The sequence below is a fragment of the Peromyscus maniculatus genome, chromosome 15, assembly GCF_049852395.1.
Source record: "Peromyscus maniculatus bairdii isolate BWxNUB_F1_BW_parent chromosome 15, HU_Pman_BW_mat_3.1, whole genome shotgun sequence".
Lineage (NCBI taxonomy): Eukaryota > Metazoa > Chordata > Mammalia > Rodentia > Cricetidae > Peromyscus > Peromyscus maniculatus.
Genome location: NC_134866.1, coordinates 42,633,089 through 42,650,040, shown reverse-complemented (window position 1 = coordinate 42,650,040; position 16,952 = coordinate 42,633,089). Strand labels below are relative to the sequence as shown.

The window sequence follows — 16,952 nt, the reverse complement described above, 5'->3', positions numbered from 1 at the left end:
GAAACGGTGGAGGAGCTACGGTATCTGTGTAACACTCTAAAGAGAAAAATGTACATAAGGAAACACATAGTCAGATCTCTGTTTTACAGCTAGTCAAACCAGGGAGCTTGGGAGACAAAATGCAGGCCATGCAATCTTGAGGATGTGGGTCCCACCTCCAGCACCACATCAATAGCTCTGAGAGGCCTGAGCAGACATTCCCGGGCCTCACTGGCCAACCACCTTAAGAACTCAAGAGCCCCAGGTCTGTGAAAGACCCTGTGCCCCAAAACGAGGTGGTCAGTTCCCGAGAAAGGCCACGGATTGATCTCTGGCCTCTCCAAGCACACACACACACACACACACACACACCCCACACTAAAAAATTACTGGCAGAAGCTGGGTAAACTTGACTCTCTTTCCTCTTTAGTTGGGGTTATAAATGGAGAACATGTAAACGACAGGACCTGTCCTTAGACCTCAGGCAGTGACAGAAAAATACCCTCGTGAGCTGCTCGGACCTGGGAGAAGGGGGAAAAGCCATACATGGCAGAGGCAGGCTGTATTACAAAACATAGTCTCTGCAGGAAGCTTTGCAGGTTAAAATTTTAAGCTCAGCGGGTGGTTGCTGGAGCGTTCTGAGGCTATGTCAAATTCTGGGGAGCACTGATCTCAGAGGGGACTTAATGTCCTTCTTCCTGTGTCCTGTAGTGTGGCTAGCCTCAGCCCAGCCTATCCAGCCTCCCCAGGCCTTACCCAGCCACCTGAGTGACCCCTTCCTGGATCTACCCCCAACCCTCCAGTTCAGCTCTCCTAACCCCGCCTGGAGGGGCGCGTGCCAAACAGCTCGTTAAAAGCCAGCCCCAACGGTCCCTTTTGTCCAGTAGGCGCGGGCGGGTCGGGCTGGCGGGAGCTGGGGGCGGGAGCCGCCGGGTGTTGGGCGGGAGGCGAGCCCGCGGGCGCGGGATCAGCTCGGCGGGGAGGAACTGCGGCCGGGGTTGGCGGCGGTTGGAATTGGGGATAGGGATTGCATTTCTGGGAGGTAGTTAAACACAGTAGATATAACGATATCTTATTTGATGTAGGGAGACGCACGGGACCCAGCACCCGTGAGTGTGGAAAATGCTTTGGGGGAAAGTCTGGCCTGGCTTTGTAGGAAGGAAGAAGTTGGGAGCCAGAGGAAGGGATTTACAGACATTTACGTTATGTGAAACCGAAGTGTAATTATGTGGTTGAGAAAAGATGTGCTTTTGGGAAGCCTGGGAGGCCTCTGGCTGCCACTTGGTAGAAAACTCTCCGACTCAGCAAGCGTAGATTTGAGTCAAGCAAAACGTTATGTTGGAAGAGACTGCGCAAACCTGTAATCCCAGCAGCACTGGGAGGCTGCCACAGGGAGACTGCGCAGAGTTAGAGCAGCTGGACTGGTTACCAAGACCCTGTCTCAACACAGCCAAATTTTCTCACTGATCTGTCAACTCCTTCTTCTAAATCCTTCGAATTGGCCTCTTCACAGCTTTTGTATCACACACATCCTAAAATTCCCACTCTGGGAAAACACAGGCATGTTTGAATCAGATATTTGATGCAAATTACGATAAAACATTCAAACATTTCTCTAAAGAGTCCCCCCCCCCATTTCTCTCTAAAGAGAGAGTACCATAGTTTTTTTTTTTTTAAATCAGAATGACCACAATATTAAATAATTAAAAAAATGAAATTTAGAAGCTGGGTGTGGTGGTGCGCCTCTCTAATCCCAGCACTCTAGAGGCAGAGGCCGAGGCAGGCTGATCTCTGTGGGTTTGAGGTTGGTAGGCTGGTCCACATAGAGGGTTCCAGGCCAGTCAAACACTGCTAAATATTACTAGTACTACTATCTCACCATCACCACTACTACTACTACTAATTGTTTCAGACTTGTGGAAACAGAAATGGAACAAAATTCCCCTAGATGTCAACATTTTATAACCAGAGTACATTGATGGGAGCCAGACTGGTGTTTCCACTATCCCAGTAACTTACTAGATATTATTCAGGTTTCTACATTTAATCAGTGCCAGTGATTCCCCTTCGGTGGAGGATCCCACCGAGAACCTCACAACTTACACAGTAGTTTCTCTTAATGGGTAACAATCCTTTTTATTTTTATTTATTTATTTTGTGAAACTGGCCAATTATTTGGTAGACATTCAGTGTGGGTTTTGTCTCCTCTCCTCATCATTAAATGGAGATTTTACCTTTTGAGTAGGAATACTTTAGAACTGAGGTTATGCCCCAGCAGTTAGTCACATCACACCAGTAGATCTTCTTAAAGTGATTTTAGATTCCTCTAAAAACATTTTAGAGGAAGACACTTGGATAATACTTTCCTGCTTCACATAAGAAAAGGGCATTTAGGGGCTGTGTAACTGTGGAACGAGTGTCTATATGTACTTTTACTGTGTGACAGATAGCCACACTGTAAGCAAAGAATTCACTGTTAGTCTTTATAAGACGTTGGGTTCTTAAAAAAATATTTACACGCATCTATGGGCTCCTTGTTTTTACAATGACTCCCTTGTTCCTACAAAATGGGTACATGTGAAAATAATATTAAAACAGAATAGAGCAGATAAAAATTTCACATTTTCAATATATTGCTAGTTTGGGTTGAAACTTTCAAAAGCGATCATTTAAATTAACAATCCGCCTGACTCATGCAATGATGGCTCACTTTTGGTCTCAATGTTTGTAGGAAGGATTTACTGGGACTTGGAGTGTGTAAGCATTTGAATATCCTGCAAGAGAAGTAGAATTCTTGTGGGTAAGAAAGATATTTTAATACAAGCATTTCGGTAAATCTCATCTGAAGGTTGGGTTACCTGCACACATTTTCAACCTTTGTCATTGAAAACAGGGAACTGGGTGGCTGCGAAGCCAGTATTTCTTGTTTCAAAAGCATTCGAGTGAATTTTCAAAAAGTACTCGAGTGGATTTAGCGGTGTTTGTTTAAAGCATCGACACGTTTGAACATCTGCCTGATACCTATGAGTCTCCTACCCCAAAATGCACAAAGGAACCGATTAGAGTAAAATGCGATTGATGTCAGTTTGGGATGAGGGTGTGAGAGGCGAGAAGCCGGCTGCTAGACCGGTTTCTCAGACAGTTGAGCTTCCTGCCGTTATGGCACAGCGTGCTTCCTTAGCAGCTCAGATGGGCGGCCAAGGCTGCGCAGCCCATCTGGCTCCTTGTCAGGCCCCTCCAGTAATTCCGTCACCAATTCAGTCCCGGGCCTGATCAGTTTAGTTTGTCTTGCTGGCTCTTTCCTCTCTCACAAGCCTCCTGTATAGGAAGTAATTCACAGATCCAGCTAGGGAACTTGACCAGTTCCCAAAGTGGACAGTGCAGATGATTTGTCGAATGCATATGTGAATGTTTCCCCTTCTCAGCAGCCTAGACAATAATTACTGAATGGATAGTTTCCCCTTCTCAGCAGCCCAGACACCCCCCTACATTTTCTTGAGTTTGAAGGTAGAGGAGTTGATGCGCTCCTTGGGAAACCCGTTAAAAGTTCAGTAATTTTCACAAGCGGTCGTCACCAGCAGTGATCAGAAGACGGCGGAGAGAATTACGGGTGGGACTGGAGAAAGGGAGAAGAGAGCGGAGCGGGATTAGAGTCCGTTAGAACCAAACGTTTTTGTTTTTGTTTTTCTGAAAACGGATCGAAGGTGAACTCCAAACACCCGCTTCCCTACCCGCCGACCCCGCGCCTCCTGCGGTGGAGACGGCGCTCTCCGCCCGCCCGCCACTGCTGGCGGCAAAGCTTGGCGCTGCGGCGCGCGCCACCACCGGGGAGGCTCGGTGCCAGACCGCGGGCAGGAGGGGGCACCCCGACACCCGACGCCGGGGAAGCCCTCCTGGGCTCGACGTCATCGAGGCGCCGGCCTATGGCGGGGCGGAGGTGGGGGTTCCCGCTTTGATTGCCGCCCCGCGGGCTTTTTAAAGGGTACCCTGGGGAATACGCTCCGGTAGCGGTGGGAGGAGCGGGGATGCAGAGGCCGGAGGGGAAGAAGGATCGCGGGCTTGGGGGTGGAGACCGGGTGGGGATGAGGCTCTAGAGGTTTGGGAAGTCGTGCTTAGCCCTTGCAGGAAGAGGCCAGACTCCAGAACAGCGCACTCACCTGGAGATGGAGTGGAAACTGCTGCTGCGCACCGCCCCGGAGGAGGACCCGGATCGAGGAAGGATGCTGTGCGTGAGTCCCATTCTTTTCTTTCTGGGCCCAAGAAAGCCTTTGAAGGGGCTTCTTGAGGAAGGTGAAGTTTGTAATACCCGCTTAGGAACAAGAAATGTCAGGAAAGTCTACAGCCTAGTTTAACTTTTGTGCTGTGTGAAATTTATACTCTGGAGGTGCCCGGTTGCTTTAGAAAGAGTGAGTGAATGTGGTCCAGCAAGCTCAGGATCCAGAAAAATTCCATACCTCCCCCCTTATGAGTTTCCTAAAGAGGTTTCTCCCTTCACGTTCATCTGTTTTCAAAGAAAAATGACATGCGGACGCTCGCCAACGACATGAAGCAACAGCGAACTCAAAGTTTCCCCAAGGTGAGTGTTCGGGGCTTGCCCTTCTGTCTTCATTCTGATCTTGAGCAAACTAATTCTTGCCAAAGAAGGTGTTTGCAGGAAGTGTGGCGTGGTCTGAAAATGGGAGAATCAAAAACCTTTAACTACAGAATCTACTTGAGACTTACTAAGAAACAGATTCTCACAACCGATGGTAGCCATTTACACCTGGTTGGCGGGCGCTTCCTAGCTTCTGTCTCCGGAGGATGAAGCGTGGGTGTGTCAGGCAGGCAGTGCATTGCTAGCTGGCTGTTAGACTTCCATCCCCACAGCTGCTCGCTGCACTACCCTCTGCCACACTCAGAAGCATGCAAAGACGTGGAAATGATGCCATCTGGCGGATAACGAAGTGTACTCACGACAGACGGGATGCTGGATCCAATGGAGTATTTCTGCCCGGTAAAGAAAGGCCCAACCCAAAACTTGTCGTTTCTCTCTTTTTTAAACAGAGTGTCCTTTTGAAAATTATTCTTATTTTCTTATGTATATTTCCATGCATGTATATCTGTGCACCAAGTGCGTGCCTGGTGCCGGTGGAGTCCAGAAGAGGGCTTCCGATCCCCTGGAGTTTCAGACGGTTGTGGGCCATCCCGTTGGTGCTGAGAATCTAACCTGGGTCCTCTGGAAGAGCAGCTAGTGCTTTTAACCACTGAGCCATCCAGCCTCTGTACTTTCTTAGATGAAAAAGTTAAAGGCTCATATGACTCACATCTCTATTACCATTTATCATGCTTCTCATTATGCCAACTAGCTCACTTACTTTTAAACATACTTACTTCAAACCTCACCATTTGAATAGCTTTTTCTAGACAATCTATACATTTTTCTATATCCAAGCAGTGACACTCACAATTGAATACACAGCTGAACTTTAGAAATCAGTGACTAATGTCACCTATAATGGGAGAGAAATGACATTGAAAAGCCCTTACATTCTTTAGACACTTTAATAATGATCTACCACGCACATTTCCTCAGTTGTAATCCCTGCCCAAATTATTTTTTATCTTCCAGATACTTTACTGCCTAATTCAATTGAACCTTTGTTAATTCATTTTTACTAAAATAATATCTGTATTTAAACTTTTAATTTGGAAAACCTAAGTATAAGAATTCAGAGTTCTTAGCTAGGTGGTGGCGGCACATGTCTTTAATCCCAGCACTTAGAGGCAGAAGCAGGTGGACTTCTGGGTTCGAGGCCAGCCTGGTCTACAGAGCAAGTTCCAGGACAGCCAGGGCTACACAGAAGAACCCTGTCTCTAAAACAATTTAAGAGTGCTTAAAAGTTTTTTTTCACATGCTTATAGCTTGAAAATATAAACTTTATTTCTTATAGTTTAGGAGAAATAAAACAAGGTTTCTCTATAAATCCTCTTCGGTGTAGCTGCTAAGATTAGAGTTCTGGAGTTGGCGAGAAGGTTCAGCTGGTAAAGGCACTTGCTGCTTATCCTATCCACCTGAGTTTGATGCCCAGCATTCACATGGTGGAAGGGGAGACTTGACTCCCTCAAGTTATCCTTTGCTCTCTGCATCCACGCCGCCACACTCCAGCAGTTCTGCGGCTGTGTTTTACGTTACCAACTTAGCCTCAGAGACTTCATGGGCTGTGAAAATCAGCACACACTCGCCGGAGTCAGGTAGGCAGTGTATTGTTAGTTGGCTGCTTTGTGTCAAATCAGCAGCCACGGCTACCCTGCCACTTGCTTCTGGACAGATTCTTCCTGTAATGAAGTGCGCCGGCTTAGCCATGTGTGACGGGTTGGCAGTGTATTGTTAGCTGGTTGAATATGTGAATGGCACCAGCTAACATACAACTGCAATCCTATTGCACAAACAGTCAACGTAAGAATGCTATTACATGTATAATTCATGCGTATGCTTTGCCGTGAAGAAGGGCACTGTTTATGATAAGTTATTATTATTCTTATTCTTGGGTGACTTAGTTATAGTACAATGGAAAGATTTATAGTAATGAAAGTACTATACTTACTTTTAAAAAATTCAAGTAATAGTTTTGGAGTCCTGCTTGATAAAGCATTTATAAACTTAGGTGTTTGATTTTTGAACACAAGATTTAGAATATAACGGAAAGCCTCGTGTGTCTCCCCCTAAATCTCTGATATTCTTTTGGGGCTGTCAGTTTCATAATATGGCCATAGAGTTGGCCTCTGTGACCTTGCGTGTACCCCAATCGAAGGGAGAAGAGGGTTAGTTTTCAAAACAAGCCACGGACGATGCCATTTTACTTGGAGTATCTAGAACATTTGGGATCGTTTGGGGGTGGGGGAGAGGCTGGTATTTTGGAAGACAACTCAGTTCTCCTATTTTGTGTAAAATACCGCATATCGGTTTACAATAATTGGAAGAAGATGAGATTGAGTCCATGAAGAGGGAAGAACTGACCACAGATATTATTTCAAACAGTTCCACATTCTATGGGAGGCCATTTGACTCATGGAGCGGAGGCAGAGGGTCATATGGTGACCTCAGGTGGATATTTGCAGCAAATCACTAGAATTCACTTTGGCGGACTGGCCTGTTAGTCACACATAAAAGAAAAATACAATGCTATTTAACTTAGTGGGCCCAAAGTTACTGTTGAAATAATTTTGTGGTTACTATTTAAATTTTAATATATCTCTTGGACATAGGTTAAACAGATACTTTTAATTGATTTCTATGCATTTTGCTACTTTCAAATCTCATCCATTTTTTTGGGGGGGGGTGACCAACACTAAATTCTTTTAGAAAAGAATTTAAACTTATTCTTTGATAATGTCACACTTGTACACAATATATTGAGCATATCCACCCCAAACCCCCTCTTTCCCACTCCTCTGGGACCTTTCCTAACACACCCCCTTCCACCTCTATGGCTCCTTTAAAAAAGAAATAACACACCGAGTCCATTTAGAGCTGTTTGTACTCACACAGGTGTGGGACCATCCATCTGAGCACGAGCAATCCACTAGCAGCTCCTGCCTTCTCTCGGTAGCCATCTTTTGCCAATAGCTCCTCAGCTGGGTGGAGCCTCCTGAGCCCCTCCCCCAGCCATGATTGACAGTTGGCTGGTTTGATCTTAGGCAGGTCTGGTGTATCTGCTGTGAGCTCATGAAGGCAATGACCACACATGTCCAGAAGACAGTGTTTCTCAGTACTCTTTCTTATCCTCTGGCTTACATCCTTTCTATCCACCTTTCTATGATGTTCCCTTGTAGGGGTTGATTTTTTATATATGTATGTATTTATTATGTATATATGCACATATATGTATGTATATATAATGTATATCATATAAATGTCCCACTTAGGGCTAAGTAACCAACAGTCACTTATTCTCAGTACTTTGACCTATCACATTTTCATCTTTTTAAAAAAGGTTAAATTTCAGCATGTTTTTTTTCTGTAGTTACTGACCTGTCAATAAAAATAAAATCTACTAAATTTAGAAGGCTTTTCGTGTGTTTTATTTTTAAATTGAAGAGCGCGGACTAAAATCACCCATAGTCGTACTCAGTAAGCATGTCTAGATTGTGGAGTGCTGGGGATGTAACCTAGGCCCTGTACAAGCACATGTATTTAAAGCTGTTCCGTAGTTCTCTTCCTGGGATGGTGAGGAAGGAGGAAAGGAGTAGAGTGAAATCACTGTAAGGCAATGAGATCCACGAGTAAGGAGAAAAGTGAAGAAATACATTAAAAAAAAAAAAGGTCAGGCATGGCGGACCTGCAATCCCAACTCACAGGAGGCGGAGGCAGGTGGCACAGCAGTTTAAGGGCAGCCTTGGCTGTATAACAGATGGTTTGAGACCAGTCTGCAGTCTGGGTTTTATGAGACTCCCATTTGAACAGACAGACAGACAGACAAAACAAAACCCCCAAACTAACCCAAACCAAATGCAAAGAAAAAACTCAAGGGGAAAAGGGTGTAACATTGCTGTGGGGGCGGGGTGTGAGGGGAAGGGAGGATGCACAGAGGAAGTGAAGAGACCAGCTGATTAAAGGTGGAGGCGGGGCTGGAGAGATGTCTCAGTGGTTAAAAGCACTGGCTGCTCTTCCTGAGGTGCCCAGTTCAATTCCCAGCAACCGCATGGTGGCTCACAGCCATCTGTAATGCCATCTTTAGTGAGGTCTGGTGCCCTCTTCTGGCGGAACACACTGTATATACAATAAATCTTTTTTAAAAAAAGGTGGAGGAGGAAGCGACTCTGCTGCCCTGGGAAGGCACCGTGCTGGTCATGGTGCTGGGGGTGGAACTGTGTCCCATGGCTACCCCATGCTCTCCATCCCCTCGAGGATTATGCCCTGGCAGTGTCTGGGAGGAGGAAGAGTGGGTGGATTCATCTGTAGGCAGAATAATAGAATTGTATTGCAAGTCAATCTGGGGACTGAAGGACAGTGTCCCTTTACCAACTCTATCCAGGCAGGTCATCTTTCAAAGAAACACTATGAGCATATTTTGTGCAGGAATCATGCAGTGCTTCTCTCACACAAGGCAAGATTTTAAAACAGTTACTATTGGAATATAAAACATAGAATAGTTTTTGGTTTCCTTGGGTTCCTTCTCCCTCTCCCTCCCCTTCTCCTTTTCTCTTTCCTCCCTCTTCTCTCCCCGTCCTCTCCTGCTCTACCCCTTCCTTCCTCCATTTTATTCTTTTGACTAGCCTAGCTTCTCACTTGAGGTCAGCTGTGGACAGTGCTGTTAGGCCAGCAGACCTCTCTGTGATCAGGCAGCATTTCATAATGCAGAAACTGCACGCAGGCCCACATTTGTATGTACCCTCTCAAAATAGCGTATTTATAGTAAGAAAAGCATTTTTGATGCATTTCAAATGTAGGCTTTTCTCCTTGGGGAGCCTTATGACACCTATAATAAGTCTGTTTTTAACGACTTTGGTCTACTGGAGCTATCTCCTGTTGATTGATACAATGATTAAAATTTCAGAAAATATGCAAGCTAGACACTAAGCCACTGGTTGAAATCAGTTATATGGGAACATTTAGGCTATGAAATCATGCATCTGCAAGTCAAGATTCCTCTTCTAGAGAGCCTGTTGTTAAACTATACACACACACACACACACACACACACATCAAGCTATATATAGTAAAATTACTCAGTTTTTATATTTATTACTATATACACACGTTGCAGAGGTGCAGCACTCAGGGAAAATTCGTATTAATAGGTAATGAGTTTGTATGGAGTATTCCTTTCTACCCTCCAAACAAAACCAGAACAAACTTTAGTCAATGAATTATTCAACTCAGTGAGGGTCCATGCAATCACATCCCTTTGTTTTGCATTGAAGAGGATGGCTAACCGCCTTTTTACACACCTCCTACATCCTGCCGCAGTCTGCATTTGAGAAGCAGTGCTCCAGTTAAGGGTAAGTGTGACCACTGAGTTGCGAGTGGCAGCACACTGTCCAACAGCTCTTCTCTATTTTCAGGGCTCATCAGCTGATTGTTGGGGAATTCTGAATGGACTCTTGAGTTCCTGTCAGGGCCATTCATAGAACATGCTTTCAGAGCCTTACAAGCCTGCCCTGCCTTCCATAGTGCAAAGGGAGACTGGCTATTGTTGAGGTCATGGGTTGGGTTAGGCAACCAGACCTGGAGACACTTAAGGGAAGAAGCTCGCTATTTTGGAGAGAAGTGGAGACTTGACGACCATGAAATCACACCCACCGGGGCAGTCAGGGTCTCTCCCTGTTCAGCTCTGTGACCATCCACCTGGCAGTGTGGGGTCCACATTGCCTGTGTGCCGCTGGCCCACTCAGTTCTGCTCACGTGCCTGATGTGAGCATGCGCAGCAAATGTCTTGTGCTTTTGGTGCTCTGGGAAGTCACGAGTTGGAGTATATGGCAACAGTGCCTGGGAAGCAACACTTGGAGGGGTGGACCCTGGTCACAATTGTCCCTAGAGACCCAGAATTTAGATTGCTAATAGGCTGTTGGGGTAAAATTACAAAAGACAGGGAGACTTCAATGACTTCTCTTTGGCTGACAACCCAGGTTAATTCCAGTTGCTTCCCTGGTGAGTACGCCATTTGACAGAATTAGGAGGGTCGTTTTGTTCCATTTGGGGGCTGATGTTTACAGTAGTTAGTGACTTACAGAAGTCACGCAGCTGGTGGGATATCCCCAGGTTTGCCAGCACACAAATCTGGCATTCCCAAGGCTATCCCGGCAACCTATAATGGGGACCACATTCCCATCTGGTCCAGAGAGCTCACTAACACACCAGTAGCCATGTGGCTGGAAATACACTTTGAAACAGAAGGCGCCACAGGGCATGTGTGTTGTTTCTCCGAGACTTAGTATAGTGTGGTGGCATTACTGAACTCACCACGAAAATACCTTCACTTGTCTGCATCGGGTCTAAGCAGAGTCAACCACAGGTCACTTCATTGGCTCTTCCTCCACTGGCAAACTGTAAAGGGCTGTATTCACACACGCGAATTTCAGTCCTCAGTGTAATTCTTTTAGCAATGACAAGGCATTTCCTGGGTAGTAATCCACCTCACCAGCTGGGAGGTCACTTCGTTAGTCACAAGGCTGACAACACATAAAGATCATGGCCATGGGAGAAAAAGGTGCAAATATCTGACAAAAAGGTCCAGGCTTTAGAATTTGAGGATTTAGAATTCAGAATTAGAATTGCAAAACTTACAGTATTGCAATTACCACTTTTGCATTGGAGTTTTGACTCTCGGAAGGTGGTGGTCATGGTTTTGAGTATCAGAGTAACACAGAATTAAATTCTCCCAAATGGCTAATTTAGTCTATTAGCAGCCAAAATCGACCTGTAAGAAGTCAAGTGAAACGATCATATACTTGTGTCCTTTTCCCTATACTTGGCAGTTTTTACTCAAAATTAAAGGCTAACTTCAGTTCTAATGTCCTAACTATGTAATATAAATTGATCCTAGAAAAATCACATCAGAGGGGCTGAAAATGATGCTGTTTTCATATCATTTAAAAGTGATAATTTGGCCAGATTCAATAAAACATTTAAACCTATATTAAAGAAACACCAAATAAAAACCCGTATGTAAAACAAACACATGTAATGATTTGAAAGTCTGCACTTTGCAGGGCTGGGTGACTCACACCTTTAATTCTAGCACTCAGGAGGCAGAGGCAGGCAGATCTTTGAGTTTGAGGCTAGCCTGGTCTACAGAATGAGTTCCAGGACAGCCAGAGCTACACAGAGAAACCCTGTGTCGAAAAACAAACCAAAAAAAACGCTTTATACTTTGCAACTTCCATTTTTATTTTTTATTACATCTGTGTAGCCACTTGGAGTTAGTTACTTCAAGACTGTCACCCACACAGTGCCCTTCGTTTCACATAGTGACCTTGGGCATTAGTTTTCCCGTAACGGTCAACCCTAGAGAAAGTTACAACAAAAAACTGAAGCACATTGGTGACTGAGCTTTCTAAATTTTCCTCCTGGTCAGATGAAGTAATAGACTTCATCATATTCTTTGGCTACCCCCACTTTTTTCCCTCTTTGGGTAACATTTCTATTTTGGGGACATCCATTGCACCTGAGTAGTGAGATGGCCTTAAAAAATCTTTTAGTACCATATTTGTCAAAATCTAAACAGAGGCGGAATCCTCCAGGGTCATTCCTGTCCAGTTGTGCTGGACTGGCTAACGTCTTCATAGGTCCTCTTTCTTTTTAAGAATCATTTGCCCTATCATTTGCGACACGTGAGGCCTGATGGCTTCTAGAGGTTCTTCTGGTCTCCAGAACTTCACAACTTGTCCTTCGGGGTTGACCAGATACTTCCAAAAGTTCCACATTGGCTCCTTCTTGGAAGAATCTAAAACGTTCAGAATATATTTTCATGAGCATGGCTTTATTCTTTGTCAAGGCTTTCAGTTTCATTACATCTGCATAAGTGACAGTATTAGAATCAGAATCTAGGACTGTCATACTATTAAGAACAAAATAAAACACCCCCACAAAGCAGAGCTCAAGGCCTCAGTAACCAGACTTCAACATTCTTGACTTCACAGATGGCTGTACTGATCTAGAGTCAGACATGAAACCAAGTTATGTATTTAGATTTCTTGATCTAAACATTTTCTTTTCTTCCTTTCTTTTTTTTTTCTTCTGCTTTGTAGCCTAAGCTGGACTTGAACTTGTGGCCCTTCTGACTCAGCCTCTTGGGTCCTGGGACTAACAGGTGGGTGAATGCCACCAGGCCCAGCAAGACCCAACAAGTTTAATATTTAGTTCTTAATGTTTGTGTAGCCCAGGCTGGCCTGAAATTCACTACATAGCTTAGGCTAACTTTGAACTCACTATAAAGAAAAAGCTGACATTGAACTCTTAATCCTCTAAGCTTCCACCTTCCCAGGACTGGGATTATAGGTGTTTGCCACCCCAGCCAGTCTGTTCTCAACATTTTAAAATGTAAAATATTCTAAACTTCTTTGGCAATAGGAAGTTGTACAAATTGAATTTTCACATTTAATGTAATAATGTTTCAAATATTGTTACTGATTATATAGCTGGAAATGGCAAAGGATTTGAAATGATCACATTTCAAATTTGAGAAATTATGACATTCTTTTGATTAATCTTAATTTATGTAATAAATGTGGATTTTTTTCATTTCTGTCATTCTGTATCTGTGTCCCTAATATTGATGAATATGAGAAAAAAATATAGTAAGTAGGATTTGGAGAGATGGTTCATTGGTTAAGAATGAGTACTGGTCTTGCAGCAGACCCCGGTTTGATTCCCAGCAACCACATGGTGGCTCACAGCTGTGGGACCCCAATTTTAGGTGATTTGATGCCCTCTTCTAGCCTCCTTGGGCACCAAGCACACATGTACAAAAACAGACACGCAGGGAAAACACTCATATACATAAAAACAAATATACCTCTTAGAAAAGACACAGCAACTAAAACCAAAATCAAGTCCTCACTCTGTGCCTAGTTCAGTGTTCAAATGGGTTCAGTAAGTTCAGTGCTCCTGGCACTCCCAAGAGATGGGCATTAGTAGCGTCAACATTTTGCATATGAGAAAATGGAGGCCTGAACTTGAGACTGTGTAGCCAGTCAGTGGGAGAGGCAGAGTTATTACCTGTACCTCCTTCCAGGATCGGTAGACTTGACTTCTAGGTTCTCTTATCTCCCTGTCTATTAAGTTCAGGGCGACCTCACACACTGTCTGGTGCCTTTTTGATTATGGGAGGTGAGTTGGGTTTCACCAGGTGTTTTTTTTTTTTTTTTTGTTTGTTTTTTTTTCTCTTTAGATTATATTTGGATGTTTAGCTCAAGGATTCCTCCTCTGCCTTTTCTTCAGTATACCCCTTAACGAAAAGCCACGGGGTCCTGTTCATTGCATTATGTGTGCTTTAAATAGATGTCTATGGCTAGCTTAATTATGGAGGAAGCCTCACATGACTGACTTCTGAAAATAAGCAAGTTATTTTGCTTTGAATTTCAGCAAACACCCAGTAAACTGACAGGTCAACCTTGAGGATAATGTCTCCAATAAAAAGGCCACCATAAAACGAAACATGAAGAAATACCCAGTTAATGATGCTCGGCCACAGATATTCATGAAGCTTTGGTAAGGGATGGGGATACTGCCCCAAAGTCTAGGTAGATGATGGGAGAGCTGAAATACTTAGGGAAAGAAGTCTCTGGCCATGTCTCACATACAGTCTTCAACACCATGGTTATAAGGAATAAAAACATATCAAGGTAGAGTTCTTTACCATGTAAGAAGTCAAAACACTGATTTCAGGGATGTATAACTTCTAGAAAGTTGCAAAGGATGAGATTCTGAATCTTTGACAGTTTTACAACATTTTTTTTCCAGTAAAATATTTCAATTGAAATAGGAGCTATGGTCCTATCTATGTGTCTTTTCTATATCATGTATATATAACATATGAAATGAAAAGGAATGAACAACATTGAGGCAGGGTAGATATTTACCAACAAGAAATCTAAACGCAGGTTCTGCTTCGGGCCCTAAGATCTTAATCTTGTGGAAGATGGGGAATGTGACTCCGTAGGTTTTTCTTGCAAAAGATTCTACCTCCTTGCTGGACCTGGGCTCCGATTCTCCAAACTGATTGCACGGGAAAGCCAGGACGTTGAAGTGATAGGGTCCAAACTCCTTGTGCAGCTCCTTGAGGGCCAAGTAACTTTTGTCGGTGTACCGGCAGTCACTAGCCACGTTTACAACTAGGGAAGCCTCCCGGAAAAAGAAAAAAAAAAACCCACCGGAAAGAGAAGCAAGAGATTAAAAAAAAATCCTTCAGGCAGTTAAAATCCTAAACCACTTCGGAAGAATACAACCTCTGATAGACTCCGTCTTTTTAGACAGATCCAACTTTATTAAAAGCCATAACCCAGATGAACGGGCTACGGCTCTGCCCGAGTTCTTGTTAGATTACTTAACTAACACTCTTATTAGCGGATCTCACCATAGTCACACAGCATCTTCCAGATCACAGCATCAGGTCCGCACAAAAGGGAAAGCAGCTTTCGAGAAACACAGTCGCTTAGCGGGTTGGAAGTCAAAAGCTCTCAGAACTCTGATAACTAAAAGAGGACCTCTAACGACATTGCTTTGAAGACAGCATTCCAACGTACGACTGCAACGAACCCTCCTCTACCGTGAGAAGAAGTATCAAGGCCGAGGAACAACAGAAATAAAAATCCCAAGACTTACTTTGCCTTTGAACTTTTCCAGAGACACGATCTTTCCTTTGGCATCCTTCACTTCAAAGGAATAGAAGCTGTTGACTCTCGGTTTCAGGAATCTTAATTGCAGGAGAAAAAGCATCACGGTGCACAGAACCATAGACAGCAGGACAGCAAATACCTTGGCTTTGGACCCGGAGCCTTTCAGTGGGTAGGCAGCGAAGGGCTCCATTTTGGATGGTTCCCGGAGGAGTCTCAGCAGGCTGGAATTCAAGGAGGGGCTGAAACTTGAAACCCGCGGAGCTCCGCGGAGAACCAACCGGAAGGGCTCGCAGTCCCCCCACCCTGGCCGCTAAATAACCGGAGGACCCTCCCCAGAAGAAGCAAATGAAGTCATAAACGCGGCAACATTTCAACGTTTGTAATGTGGTTGCAACTGAACAGTTTTTGGTTAGAAAAATTGGCATCCGTTTAGTGGATTCCTAACGCTAAGTAAACGTTCCACCAGCAGGTGGCGCTCTTGTAACTTGGAAATGAGTGCTTGTTCACGGCATCCAGTGTGTTCTGGGAGCCGTGGATTGGTGGAAGAGGACTGAAGTTTAGACGTAGAATAATGCGGTCTGTTAATAGGACGTGTGACCACAAAGAACTTAAAAGCTTGTGTATTTATTAACCGTATTATACGAAGATGAGGAATTTGCAATAGAGCAATGAAGATCTGAAAAGGCCATTTTATTTATCCTGACTTCATCCAGGGAAGGCAATCAGAAGCTAGGTCTTCCACAAGAGCAAGAGCTCTTAACTGCTGAGCCAACTCTCCACTCTCCAGGCCCCCAGATAGTCTTTGCAGTCGGTCTTTCTTGTTGGACCTTTTTTGGACCTCTAGCCCCCAAATAATGACATGGAGACTTATTATTAATTAGAAGCCAGGAGAATACTGCAAAAATAGAAAGTCATAACGGCAAAAGTAACATCCTTTCTCTATCAGAAACTATAGCAGCTTTTTTCTCCATAGTTTTCTCATCATCACTGGCAAGATATATACTTTATAATGTGACCACACACATGCACACACAGAGGCACACACATAGACATGCACACACAGGCACACATATGCAGGCACAGACACACAGGTACACACACATATGAACACTCAGGCACACATATATGCAGGTACATATACACAAGTGTATACACACATCCACACACCCATACACACATATCCTCACACACACATATACCCCCATACACACAAACCTTACCCCACATACATACACATATAACCCCCCATACACATACGTATATGCATGCATACGTATACACACACACATACATCATTGAGAAGTTTCGTGAAATAATTTTTTGAACTATTTTGTAATCCTGTCCATGGCACTTTTGAGACAGCATGGTTCTGATCTATGGTTTTATTACCCATGGATTCCATCTTATAGATTGGAAAATGCTGGGCTCTATGTTAAACCGGCATTTTTACAGCAGAATCCAGTCCTAAACCCCAAACAATAACTGCACACCCACACCTCTGCAGACACATTCACTAATTGCTGGATCTTTCACCTCCACTTTTCTCCTTGGCTATAGCTTGCTACCCGAGGCCCAACTCTGTTCTGATGGAAACCGGAGGCCGCTAAGGGCTGCATATCCCCCGTCACCTTAGAATTTGTCCTGTTTACGTACAG

At 44.2% G+C, this 16,952-nt stretch overlaps 1 protein-coding gene and 2 long non-coding RNA genes across 5 annotated transcripts; 2 read left to right on the top strand and 1 right to left on the bottom strand.

Moving 5' to 3' along the window:
* The first annotated feature begins 901 nt into the window (after window positions 1–901).
* LOC121822755 (uncharacterized) lies at window positions 902–4,746 on the top strand. 2 transcript variants are annotated; one of them, XR_013044747.1, is made up of 3 exons: window positions 902–3,916; window positions 4,105–4,208; window positions 4,493–4,746. It is a non-coding gene; the product is annotated as an uncharacterized LOC121822755 (long non-coding RNA). The 2 variants fall into 2 exon arrangements; XR_013044748.1 differs by having other exon boundaries at window positions 4,459–4,746.
* Window positions 4,747–6,409: 1,663 nt separating this feature from the next.
* Window positions 6,410–8,024, top strand: LOC143268676 (uncharacterized). Its single transcript, XR_013044749.1, has 2 exons — window positions 6,410–7,063; window positions 7,508–8,024. It is a non-coding gene; the product is annotated as an uncharacterized LOC143268676 (long non-coding RNA).
* Window positions 8,025–11,823: 3,799 nt separating this feature from the next.
* Gpx8 (glutathione peroxidase 8 (putative)) lies at window positions 11,824–15,689 on the bottom strand. 2 transcript variants are annotated; one of them, XM_006983658.4, is made up of 3 exons: window positions 15,284–15,670; window positions 14,542–14,803; window positions 11,824–12,404 (listed from the first exon to the last, which is right to left on the bottom strand). In XM_006983658.4, the coding sequence occupies exons 1-3, from the start codon at window positions 15,485–15,487 to the stop codon at window positions 12,241–12,243; spliced, it is 630 nt and encodes a 209-aa protein (XP_006983720.1). In that variant the 5' UTR covers window positions 15,488–15,670; the 3' UTR covers window positions 11,824–12,240. The 2 variants fall into 2 exon arrangements, with proteins under 2 accessions (XP_006983720.1, XP_015857705.1); XM_016002219.3 differs by lacking the exon at window positions 14,542–14,803 and having other exon boundaries at window positions 15,284–15,689.
* Window positions 15,690–16,952: the final 1,263 nt, after the last annotated feature.

Coding starts and splice junctions, on each gene's coding strand:
- Gpx8 (XM_006983658.4), bottom strand. CDS start 15,487: ATGGAGCCCTTCGCTGCCTACCCACTGAAAGGCTCCGGGTCCAAAGCC. Junction 14,804..15,283: donor TGGAAAAGTTCAAAGGCAAA/GTAAGTCTTGGG, acceptor TTTTTCCGGGAG/GCTTCCCTAGTTGTAAACGT. Junction 12,405..14,541: donor TGCGTTTAGATTTCTTGTTG/GTAAATATCTAC, acceptor TGAACGTTTTAG/ATTCTTCCAAGAAGGAGCCA.